Consider the following 12,992-nt stretch of genomic DNA (forward strand, 5'->3'; position numbering starts at 1 on the left):
CCAGCTTCCTCTACTATTAACATCCTACACCAGAGTGGTACAACCTACACGGACACATCATTATCATCCAAAGCCTAAATTGTACATTAGGGCTCACTGTTGGCTTTGTACATTCTATGAATTTAGATAAATGTGTAATATCATGTACCCACCATTATAGTATCATGAAGAGTCATTTCACACTTCTAGAAATTCTCTGCATTCCACCTATCCATCCCTCTCTCCCTGCTACCTCTTAGCAACCACTGTTCTTTTTTACTGTCACCATAGTTTTGCCTTTTGCAGGATGTTATATAGCTGGAATCATTCAGCATGTAGTCTTTTCATATTGACTTTATTCACATAGTAGTATGCATTTAAATTTCTTCCATGTCTTTTCTTGATAGCTCATTTCACTTGAGTGCTGAATAATTCCATTGTATAGATTTATTAGTTTACCCATTACTCTATTGAAGAACATCTTGGTTGCTTACAAGTTTTATCAATTATGAATAAAGCTGCTGTAAATATTTGTGTGCAGTCTCAACTTATTTTGGTAAATTACTAAGGAGTGAAACTGCTTTATTGTATGTTAAGAGTGTATTTAGCTTTGTAAGATACTGCCAAACTTTCTTTCAAAGGGGGTGGACCATTTTGCATTCCCATCAATGCTGAATTAGAGTTCCTATGGCTCCACATCCTTGCCCTTCTCAGTGCATCGTATCAGGAGGTCATGATGTCATTATCACTTATTACTGATATTAACTTTGATCACCTAAATAAGGTGACATCTGCCTGGTTCATTAGTACATGTAACACTACTGTAGCATTACTAGTTTTTCTTTTGTTATTAGTATCAGATAGGGAGATATTTTTAAACTAAGCAAATATTCTGTTTCTGGCATACTTTTGCCCACTAATTTTGGCTTCCTTTAATGAATCATGTCAACCACATGTATGAATTTGTTTCCTATGGCCACTATAAAAGATTCTCACAAACTTGATGGCTTAGAACAACAGAAAGTTATTCTCTCAGAATTCTGGAGGCCAGGAAGTTCAAGTCAGTTTTGCTAGGCTGAAATCTAGGTGTTGACAGGGCTGTCTTCTCTCCAAAGGTTTTTGGAAAGAATCTATCCCTTGCGTTTTCCAGCTTCTGGTGGCTGCTGGCATTCCTTGATTTATAGTTGCGTCACTCCAATCTCTGCCTCCATCTTCACCTTGCCTACTCTGTGTCTAATCTTCCTCTGCCTGTCTTTTATAAGAAAAGGTGTGATGGCATTTAGGGTCCTCCCAGATTACCTGAGATAATCTCCAAATCACAAGATCCTTAACTCAGTCACATCTGGAAAAAAAAAACAACTTTACTATATACAGTAAGTCACAGGCTCTAGGGATTAGGACCTGTTATCTTTGGAGGCCATCATTCAGCCCACTAAAATTTTTTACTGTGGAATTTGCCAAATGGTGATTTTCTATTTTCATCATTCCTCCTGCCTTTATTAATTAAAATTCTACTGTAAGGAAGACCTATCCTTTCTCATCCATGTAAAAAATTATGTTATCCATAGCAATACAATTTTATCATATGGGTTGTAATGTACTATCATTTAAAAATTTTTTGTTCAAATTGCTCCATATTTGCCCTTTGGTCATTCTTGCAAGTTGACTCCTCTATCCTTTTGGCATACTTCCATCATTTTTTGAGCACCTCCTTACTTTTCAAGCACAAGATGTTCCAGGATTATTTATTTATTTATTTTAAAGCAGGATTTATTGAGAGGCCAGAAAAGCTCCCACAATGGGAGGGGACCCAAGGGGGTTGCCCCAGGATTAGCTTTTAACATCCTTACCTCAGCCCTAGAATCAGCCATTTTTCTAAGGAGCTCTGGTTTCTTTTTTGAAGAATGGTCTTTATAAATTATCTAAGTAATGCTGCCATCATTAGTAATGTTCCCTCCTATCCAATTCCAACCTCAAGCTTGGACCTTAGTCCTGCCTTTAATTCCTATTGACCAGCTAAATTTTGACTGCCACATTTAATAAGGCAGTTTGAGGGCTACAAAAAATGGGAAATACTGTACCTCCCTGCTTAGCCTTTGGCTTTCCACTTACTTAGCAAACAGTATCTTTCCCCTTAAAAGGAAGTGCCCTGGGTTGTAGGACACTGGTTTACACCCTCGACTACAATTTGAAGTCACTTGGAGAATTTTCAATTTTACCACCAGATTCTGATGTAATTCATGTAGGGGTGGCTTGGGTGTTGGCTACTCTGATCCCTTATATATTAGAATCACATCAAACATTTTTTTAAAACTGTATGACCAACTAAAGTTTGAAAAGACACTTTATGATGAGTGGATCAAACTTGTCTTAGTTCATTTTCTGTAACAGAATACCTGAAACTGAGTAATTTATTTTTAGAAAGAAATTTATTTCTTATAGTTATGGAAGCTATGAAGTTCAAGTTAGAGGAAATGCATTCAATGAGAAGCTTGTTGTTGGTAGAAGACTCTGCAGAGTCCTGAGATGGCACAGGGGATCACATGGTGAGGCGGCTGAGCTTGCTAGCTCAGCTCTTTCTCTTCTGATAAAGCTATCAGTCCCACTCCCATGATAGCACACTAATCCATTAACATATTATTCCATTTATCCATGAATGGATTAATCCATTATGAGGACAGAGCCCTCAGGACTCAATCACCTCTTAAAGGTCCCACCTCTCAACACTGCCATATTGGGTATTAAACTTTTTTTTTGGTTTTTGGAGTTGGAGTCTCACTCTGTTGCTCAGGATGGAGTGTAGTGGCACACTCACGGCCACTGCAGCCTTGACCTGCTCGGCTCAGATGATCCTTCTCCCTCAGCCTTCCAAGTAGCTAAAATTATAGGCATGCACCACCACGCCTGGCTAATTTTTCTTGATTTATTGTAAGACGAGGTCTCATCAAGTTGCCCAGGCTGGTCTTGAACACCTGGGCTCAGGCAATCCTCTTGGCCTCCCAAAGTGCTGGGATTATAGGAGTGAGCTACCACACCCAGCCAGGGATTAAATTTCAACATGAGTTTTGAAGGAGACAAATATTCAAACCACAGCATTCTGTCCCTGGTCCCCCAGACTCATTTCCTTCTCACATACAAATACATTCATTCCAGCCCCAGAGCTCCAAAGTCTTAACTTGTTCCAGCACCAACACAAAAGTCCAGAGTCTCATCTATGAGCTTATGAATGCAAACTAAGTTGTCTGCTTCCAAGATACAATACTGGTACAGACATAAGACATTTCCATTTCAAAAGGGAGAACTAGGCAAAAAAGAAAAGAGTAGCAGGCCCCAAGCAAGGCTGAAATGCAGGAGGGCAGACATTAAATCTTAAAGCTGGAAAATAATCTCTTTTGACTGCTGCTTCCCGGACACACTGGGGTGGGTTGGTCCCCAAGTCCTCAGGCAGCTTCACCCCTATGGCTTTGCCGCGTGTAGCCCACATAACTGTTCTTATAGTTTGGTATCTGGTGCCTGGAGCTCTTTCCGAGTGCTGCATGCTGTCAGTGGCTTTAAAGTTCTGAGGTCCCAGGGGTAATTCTGTTCCCAGAGCTCCACTAGGCACTGCCCTAGTGAGGACTCTGTAGTAGCCTTGCTTCCACCCACTATATATTGCATTGCCTTGGTGGGGACTCTGCAGAAGCTCCAACCCCACCTTCCTGCTTGGCGTTGCTCCAGTAGGGTGGCTCTCTGTGGTGGCTCCACCTCCATGACAGGTCTCTGTGGGGGGAGGAAGGGCAGGCTTTTGACGACATCCTTTGAAATCTGAGTGCCTCCACAGCTTTTGCTTTCTGCAAGCTTGCAGAATTAGCATCCCATGGACTCCACCAAGGTTTACTCCTTGTACTTCTGGTACTTCAAATACTTGTTCAATATTGCTTAGAAGCAGCACTGTGGAAAAGGCTTAGTCTCTCTTCTCTCACTCCAAACTCCCTCACCTCTCTTAGCAACACAGATCCTGCAGTTAATGGGACTGCTGTTCTTGGAAAGCAGCTGACAGGTGAAGCAATTTCCTTAAGAATGCTCAGCACATCCCACAGGCCACCATATCTTGGTCCTTGGGCTTTCATCACAAGACATGCTTCTTGGCTGTTAGCTCTTATATTTACATTGTTAGAAATATCACCTGCAATAAAGGCCTTATCAATATGATATATTTCAAGAATTAAGACCTTATAGACAGTTTTTCATATTTTGTTTAAATTTTTCATTTTAATCTCACTACAGTTCTAATACAGTGGTCCCTCCTTAGCCGCAGTTTTGCTTTCTGTGGTCTCAGTTACCCAAGGCACAAATACAGTAAGATGTTTTGAAAGAGGGCAAGAGAGACCACATTCACGTAACTTTTATTATGGTATATTGTTAAAATTGTTCTATTTTATTATTTGTTATTGTTAATCTCATCAATTATATGCCTAATTTATAAATTAAACTTTACCATAGGTATATAGATAGAACACAGTAAGGCTCAATATATTCTGCAGTTTCAGGCATCCACTTGGAAATGTATCCCCAATGATTTAGGGGGGATTACTGTAGTCTTAGTGGTTCTCAATCTTGAGAGACCATCAGAACCACCTGGCAGACTTGCTACAGTGATTATTGGGCCCTACATCTAGTTTCTGATTTAGTAGGTTAGGCTCAAGAATTTGTATTTTTAGGTTTCATGGGGGGCTCTGTTGCTACTGATATAGGGCCTACACTTTGAGAACCACTGGTTTGTAAAAGGAAAATGAGAGAGAATACTCTCATTCATTGTAACTATTTATTGTGCACTTAATATGCTAGATATTCTTCTAAGTACTGAGGACACAGTGGTGAATAAAAGTCCCTGCCTTCAAGATTCCCACCTCTACATATTAAAGACATATTACAATTTACAGTAACTGAAACAGTGTAGTTTGATACAAGAATAGATATAACAATGATTTAAATCAGGAAAATAGAATCCCTGGTTTTTACTACAAGTGAATACATATAAAAGACAGTATTTCAGAATGGCTTCAGAACTAGTTTAAGTAATTTAGAGCATGGGTCCCCAACCCTTGGGCCGTGGTCTGTTAGGAAATGGGCTGCACAGCAGGAGGTGAACAGTGAGGGAGTGGAGCTCCACCTCCTGTCAGATTAACTGCAGCATTAGTTTCTCACAGGAGCAAGAACCCTACTGTGAACTGCACATGCAAGGGTCTAGATTGTGTGCTCTTCAAGAGAATCTAATGTCTGATGATCTCCTCCAGTCTGTTAAAAAACTGTCTTCCACGAAACTGGTTCCTGATGCCAAAAAGGCTGGGGACCACTGTTTTAGAGAGAACCTATTTCAGGACTTTTTAACCCACCCACATATGTCCCTGGTGCAGCGGTTCCTTGAAGCATGCCATTAAGGAGCACAGCTCTTATACCACCTGAAGCAAATGGCTGCCTTCCTTATGCCTAAAAATGGATTTGGAACTCTTAGCCTTTATGTCCACACTCCAAGCAGGATGAAGAGGTAAGGGAAAAGGCTCGTTTGCCAAGTCTGTCCTTTTGTGTAAAAAAAATCCCCCAAAAGAACCACCCTAGCAGCTTTATTAAACAGAACTCCACTTGTATCTCTTAACTTGTCAGAATTGAGTCATATGGCCACCCTTAGCAGGAGTTGGAGAGGTGTTTTGTTTTGTTTTTTTTCTTTGAGTCAGAGTCAAGCTGGAGTGCAGTGGCATGCTTACGGCCATCACAGCCTTGACCTGGTGGGCTCAGGTGATCCTTCCATCTCAGCCTTCCGAGTAGCTGGAACCACAGACAAGCACTACCACATCTGGCTAATTTTTTGATTTATTGTAGAGATGAGGTCTTGCCATGTTGCTCAGGCTGGTCTTGAACCACCGAGCTCAGGCAGTCCTCTCGCCTTGGTCTCCCAAAATGCTGGTTTTTATAGGCATGAACCACCACACCCGGCTGAGGAGGTGTTTTTAACCAGGCACATTATCATCTTCCCCTCCCAAAGTGGGATTCTGCTAATGAGAAAGGTACAACCTGGGATTTGTTTAATTATTACATTCTCTGTAGCTATTAATGTCAGGTTTTTGAAATTTACTGACCTGGACAAATGCTCACAATATAATATCAAGAGAGAAGCAGGACAGAGAACATGTAAAATACAATTGTATTTACACAATTTTGCTTAAAAATCTATAATTTAATACACACCCATGAGAAATAACAAAATGTTAATGGTAGTTAATTTCTACAGAGTTGGCATTTCAAGTCAGAAGGGAATTAATGCATAGATAGCTTATTTTATTAAATTTGTTTATTTACTTAATTTTCTATAATGAACTTGTAGTATCTTTATAATAGGAAAAAGTGTTATTTAAAAAACAAACATATATTTTCCAAGAAGACTAAGTCAAATGTTTACACTTACTCATTTTCATCTTCATTGTCAAAAGAAAGGAGGCTACTGTTTTTTATTTGCTTTTGTGAGTTCTTTTTAACTGAGTCTTGAGTTATTGCATCTTCATTTGTCGTCTTCTTTTTTGAGCTTGCTGTTAAACCTGAATATTTTTCACCTGAGGGGCGTTTGATTGGTTTTCGATAAACGATTCTTCCATCAGCTGGAGCTGGCTCTTCATCTAAGCAAAAACAAATTTTTAAGAACTTTCTTCTCTCCTTACTATTTTGCCTTTATCAGAGAGTCAGATAGTAAGGAAATCTCATATTGTATTTAAGACATCCTTGCATCAATTCAGACTGGTCTTTTCCACTGCCTCTAGCTATTATGCCCCACAAGACACGCAGTCATTCAGTAAAAACTCATGGAAGTATTCCATATACTGCCTGTCCCCAAGTAACTACAATCAGGTAGTATTTTTAAGTATTTTGAAAAGTGATTATTTAGAGCTATAGCATTTTCCCCTAAAGCGATGTAATAAATGTTTAGGAGTAATGAAAACTATTCTATATAACATATCACACTTCAGACACTAATAGACCATGGTTGACTGGTTTATAAACCTAGACACCTCTTTTTTTAAAAAAAAAACCAGGATGTTTTTACTTAAATTTGCACTTAATTCTCATAACAAACCAATAAGGTAGGTATAATTATTGTCCCTATTATACTGATGAGGAAACTGAGGTTGAGAGATGAAATTAACTTATTCAAGGTCACACATCTTAAGCCAAGGCTTGAATCTATAACTGTCTCCTTCAAACCATACTATTACGTAACAAAGTAATTTCATACTCCAGACTTCTGAAATTGTTAGAAAAATCAGATTACTTTCAGACTTACCTGCTTTGGCAGCCTTTATTTCTGCTTTAATTTTCATGACTTCTTCAACTGACAGGTCTCCTTTTTTTAAAACCACTACTTGCGGTTGTTCATCTTCTTTGTCACTGTGATCATCATCTTCATCTGGAAGCTGAGGCTGGATTCTCTGGGGAAGACACAAATAAAATGTGTAGGTCGCCAGCCTTGAACCAAATACAACCACTGCCTTTATAAGAAACTAAATTAAAGTGAGAAGGGTAACTATTGACTAAATGTGTTTGGTAATGATTTTCAAGTAACTCCAAGAAGACTAACCTCACCACATGAAGTCTATGAACGAGGACTACCTGCTATTCACCCTGGGGTGCCTGTCCAGTGGGATTCATGTCTACCTCAATAGGTACCCCAGCATGCAGTTACTAGTATCAGGGGCTCTCTGCTTTGGGTCCTGCTGTCACTCCTAGCCTACTCTGGGCAGCATTGCACTACACCGGTTCTCTCTGCTCCTCATCAGTATTTTTCACCTCTGTCTCTCCCAAGTTAGACAAGAAAATAATCCCCCTCCTTATAGCTTTAGTTTGGTAGCTACCTTATCAGCTATTTTCCAAATAGCAAGGATACCTAATATATAGGTATATAAAATACAAATACAGCTATTTTCCAAATAGCAAGAATACAAATATGTAGGTATAAATGTTTTGTATGCAAACAGAATACTGTATATATTTACTGACTTGCTTTATTATTTCTCAAACATAAAATACAGAGAATAACATAACAGAAACCACATACTCACTGTATACATGTAACATTTTGCCAGTTGATTCAGAATTTTTAAATGCCAGATACCAAAAAATCCCCAGTTCCCAAACTTTTTTACTAGAAAGAAAAATAATAATTTTAAAAAATCTTTGCATAGAACTGTGAGATAAACATAGCATGATCTGATTTTTAAAGATAATTTCCTTGTATTTAATTATATATGGCCATCTCATGATTTACTTGACCATTAAATAAAAAATTGGGGGTATTTCTAGTTTTTTCTACTACAAAAAACCTTGTACACTTTTTTTTTGGGGGGGACATCTTATGTGAGAAAAATTCCTGGAAGTGGAATTGGTGGATTGAAAAGTATGCACACCAAAATGTGTTTTCACATATTGTTAAAATACAGGAGCTTGTTATTCCACTTCTCACAGACTATCCTTTGTCTTCTAAACAGGGCAACAAAGCCCTATATGACTTTCAACTGTAACTATGGTTTTATCCTGTACCACTCTTTCATGATGTCTAGACTCCAGCCAGGTGTGAGCAGCTGGTAATCCATGAACATATCAGTTCCTTTGGCTTCTCTGTCTCTGAACAAATTCTCAATACCTAGAAAGTCCCACTTCCCCTGGCCAACTCCTACTTAAGCTGCCTTCAATACTAAGATCTTCTAGAAGTGCTCATCTCATCTCACTTCCTCCTCTTTCTTCCTCCTCTTTCCTACACTGTGCATAGCTCAGAGGTAGCATGTGTCACACTGTGTTATTATTGTTTTTCTGTTTGTCTCCATTAGGCAAGTTCCTTTTAGAGAGGTACTATGTATTTCATCTCCATATGTAGAGGCACAGAGCCTGGAAAAAGCAGGGACTCAAGAAATATGTATTGATCTACTCATGAATGACCAAGAGGATAAAAAATGAACTACCTAAGACCCTGGCAAGTTACAGCACATTTATTTAGTCTACTTTTCAATTCCCAAGTTTGCTCTAATATTCGACAAGCACATTCTCTTTAATGATATCCATGTTCTGCCTATTTTTCTCTGAAAGTTTTCAATACATGACCACAAACAAGTAGGTAATTAATAAGTACTTATAGCCAAGGGTATGGGAAAGTGAAATAAAATAATTCCTGGTGTCCATTAGACTGGGAATCATTATTTTCATTAATTTTTGCCTTTTCTCTTTTTATTTATGTGCCTGGCTGGAAAACAAGAGAAACAGTCTGGGAACAGTGGCCGCAGCCATTGAGGACTGTTCAGAGCCACTCCTGAATTAACTCTCAAGAAGGTGAATAAGATTAGCTTAGCTTAATTATACAATTCCCATGGAACTCTTTTGTTGTTGTTAATAAATCATTAAAATGCTTGCCAGGTGCGGCAGCACACACCTGTAATCCGAGCATTTTGGGAAGAAGGGAGAGAGGATTGCGGGAGCCCAGGGGTTCGAGACCAGCCTAGGCAACTTGGTGAGATCTTTTCTCTACAAAACATATAAAAAATTAGCCAGGTATGGTGGCGCATACCTGTGATTCCAGCTACTTGGAAGGCTGAGGTGGAAGGATCACCTGAGCCCAGCAGGTCAAAGCTGCAGTGGCTGTGAGCCTGTCGCTATACTCCAGCCTGGGCGACAGAGTGAGACTCCGACCAAAAAAAAAAAAAATCACTACAATGCTGATTACAGTAGTCTCTCCTTATACTCAATTTCACTTTACATGGCTTCAGTTACCCACAGTCTACCGAAGCCTGAAGAATAAGTACAGTACAATAGGATATTTAGAGAAGGAGACCACATTGTCCTAAACTTTTTTACAGTATTTGTTAAAATTGTTCTATTTTATTATTAGCTATTATCACTCACCTCTTACTGTACCTAATTTGCAAACTAAACTTTATCATAGTTTTAGGAAAAAACATAGTATGCATAGGATTCAGTGCTATCTTGCAGTTTCAGGCATCCACTAGGGGTCTTGGAATGTATCCACCTCAGATAAGGAGGGAATACTGTATATTGCCTAAATGATTGAAAACGAAGTGGATCCTTCAGACTGGAAAATGGGACTTTCTTTTCTCTAAGGAAGTCTCTTGATTAAATAAATGAACCAAAATCACTGCTATTAATTGGTAAGTTTTCCCCAAGTTCTCCTAAGCTCTTCCAACCTTCAAGGTGTCAACTATGTGCACATGATCATCACCAGGACTTCAAGCAAAGTTAGGTTTCATGTTCTCTCCATTACTGAATCCATGTCCCTCTCTCAAACCTCATTCTCTTTGTCATTATCACCATTTTTGGTCATGCAAACCTGACACTCCTTGACCATGTCACCTCTAGGATTAAATGGCTTGTTGTATACTGATAGTCCACACAGCCTTACCCCCACTAGTCCTTTTAGCACTTGTACATACAGTCCATGACTCACAATCTCTACCTTTACCCATGCTGACCTCCACCTCTATGTGCTGACCTACCCAGCCTCAAGACTGAATCCATATATCCCCTCCACCATGAAGCCTTGCCTGAAGACAATCACAGTCATCCAACCAATATACCTGTCACCCACTACTTAGTGCCAGGTACTGTACTAGGTGCTAGGAAATACAGAGAGATTAAGATACTAATTAGATACCACTTAATCTGGTGATAGAGATATACAGGAGAGCAAGTAGTTGCAATACAAAACAAGTATTATAGGTGAGATATGAATAAAGTGAAGAGAAGAACAGAGGAGTATCTGGAGAGGTTTGCCTTAAGGGACTATAGTGGCTGGTTTGATCTTCTATGCAGCCCACTAAGACTTTCTTCATATCAGCAATAAGGTTTTCCACTTTTTTATCATTCATGTAATCACTGGAGCAGCACTTTTGTTTTTCTTTTTTTGGAAAAGGTAAAATAGCTTAAAGCACTTAAAAGTTAAATCAATCTGTTAATTGTTGTCACAAAATATGCTTAATATAGAAACCCACATTTATGTCTTTAAGAAAAAGTGTAAGTTGTATTCCATCCAAAAAATAAATTACCCTGCTTAAAGAATCTGCAGTGGTCAAAATCATAATGAATTTTAAACAACTTCAGAGTAAATAACAATAACATTTTATATGGCTTTATATCTAAATAATGCTTATAACTTCTTATAGCCTGAGGCAACTATTTTTCTTTTTATTTATTTATTTATTTTTTAGAAAGCAGGATTTATTGAAAGGACAGAAAAGCTCCCACAGCAGGAGGGGACTCGAAGGGGTTGTCCCTTTTATTTTTTTAGACACATTCAACATCAAGGGCAACATTTTCAAAACCTTAAGCTTTACTGACGTTCTGACATTCAAATGCTGTGGTCCCTTATATTTGATGTGGTTTACTCAGCTACAAAAAATAGGTATTTTAGACAACTTAGTATATTTTCACCAAAATGAAAGTAGTACAAAAATTTTAAGACGCTACAGAACTATACATGTACCTAATGTTTCATTAAAAATAGATGACAGTATTTTCTTCAACAAACTAAAATAGCATACTAGTATGCTGTTAATACACACTTTTTAATGTGAACTGTCATTCATAAATTATTTACAACTTCTGTATGAAGTGAACTAGAATGTAAATTTTCTGCAAAACTGGAAAAAAGCAATAAAAAATTTGTGAAAGCCAATTTTTCCTTTCCAAATACCAGATATATGCAGTGATATTTTGAACATATTAGAGTAATTATTGAGGATGCTTTAATGCCAGAAGTAAGTTTACAGGGATTGATTCTTCATCAAGGAGTACTAGGTCTTCTATTTCACTGCCTCTGTATTTCCTTTTACATGTTTTTACCACCACCTTTTTCTTAGAAATAACTTCAGTGCTTCTCTTGATGCGACTGCGTTTGCACGTTCCTTGCTTTTTCCACAGCCAGCGCCCAAATACACAGACTTACACCTCAATTCATAAACAGTACTTTCTTGAGAATTCTTATTTTGAGGCAGATCTGCCAGTCCTTTTAGTGGGACAGAAATACATCCAGTGTTGCTTTCAGAGCTTCAGTAGCTGCGTTTAGGAGCGCGCCATGATTCACATTGGGACTAAAGCCGCCAACAGCTACCACCTTCCATGCCGCCGTTTTATACAGTCTATTGAAGAATGATTACTTGTTTTACATCTTCACTGGCTAACTTGCAACAAGAGAATCTGACAGAACTCTCGCTTGATTGTGAGTTTTTAGAAGGCAACGGTGAGGTGCTAGTCTGAGAACTACTCTTAGAAGGCAATTGATACACACTTGCTAAGGAAGTGCTTTTGGAAACCAGAAATCCACTGGTCTGGAGCTACTCTTGGAAGCTAATAGTGATGATTCTTAGGTTTGGAGCCCTAGGCCACCGGGTCATTTGATCGAGTGGCCTGTTTCCTTATCTGGAAAAAGGGACGACGCTATCACTCACTCTGCTAACTCGCGCGTTTTGAAATAAGCAAGTAAGAAAGAAGAGACAGGAAAGTGATGTTTCTTTACCATTTACTAAGGACGACGGGCTTAATCCACGTCAGATCATTTTCAAGAACAGCAGCGCTCTGAGAACAACAGAGCTTCCTGGGCGCAGGAAGCTGTAGTCGCTAGAAAAGGTCCAGCCTGGGATCCAAACCCCACCCGCATCGGGGGCCCGGCGCGGGTGTAAGGAGGAAGCCGACAGTGCTTGGCCTCCAAGGCCAGGCAGAGGTTGGAAGTGGCGGAGTGGCCGCGCTTCCCAAGTAACGCGACTGGCCTGCGCTCACCTTGGTCTCCACGGTGGGCCCTTCCCTGTAGCCGACCCGCTCCTTGAATCGGGCCAGGAACGCTGGCTCAGCCGGCCGCGCGTATGACACCTGATTTCGCTTGCTCATGGCAGTTCTGAGGAAAAACAAGTCTATGGGCCGATTCGTGAGGTTATAAAGGCGACGGCGCTAGTCTGTTACGTCACCTGACCACGCCCCCTACGCATAGG

At 39.4% G+C, this 12,992-nt stretch overlaps 1 protein-coding gene across 3 annotated transcripts; it reads right to left on the reverse strand.

Moving 5' to 3' along the window:
- Nucleotides 1–4,012: 4,012 nt before the first annotated feature.
- Nucleotides 4,013–12,968, reverse strand: KIAA1143 (KIAA1143 ortholog). Of its 3 annotated transcripts, XM_008071371.2 has the most exons (4): nucleotides 12,784–12,968; nucleotides 7,292–7,436; nucleotides 6,422–6,629; nucleotides 4,013–4,144 (listed from the first exon to the last, which is right to left on the reverse strand). In XM_008071371.2, exons 1-4 carry the CDS (start codon nucleotides 12,889–12,891, stop codon nucleotides 4,141–4,143), a joined length of 465 nt encoding a protein of 154 aa, XP_008069562.1. In that variant the 5' UTR covers nucleotides 12,892–12,968; the 3' UTR covers nucleotides 4,013–4,140. The 3 variants fall into 3 exon arrangements, with proteins under 3 accessions (XP_008069562.1, XP_021574878.1, XP_008069561.1); XM_021719203.1 differs by lacking the exon at nucleotides 4,013–4,144 and having other exon boundaries at nucleotides 6,073–6,629; nucleotides 12,874–12,905; XM_008071370.2 differs by lacking the exon at nucleotides 4,013–4,144 and having other exon boundaries at nucleotides 6,144–6,629.
- Between the last annotated feature and the right edge of the window lie 24 nt (nucleotides 12,969–12,992).

Source organism: Carlito syrichta, unplaced genomic scaffold (assembly GCF_000164805.1).
Source record: "Carlito syrichta isolate Samal-C Ts95f unplaced genomic scaffold, Tarsius_syrichta-2.0.1 Scaffold314298, whole genome shotgun sequence".
In the NCBI taxonomy this organism is placed as follows: domain Eukaryota; kingdom Metazoa; phylum Chordata; class Mammalia; order Primates; family Tarsiidae; genus Carlito; species Carlito syrichta.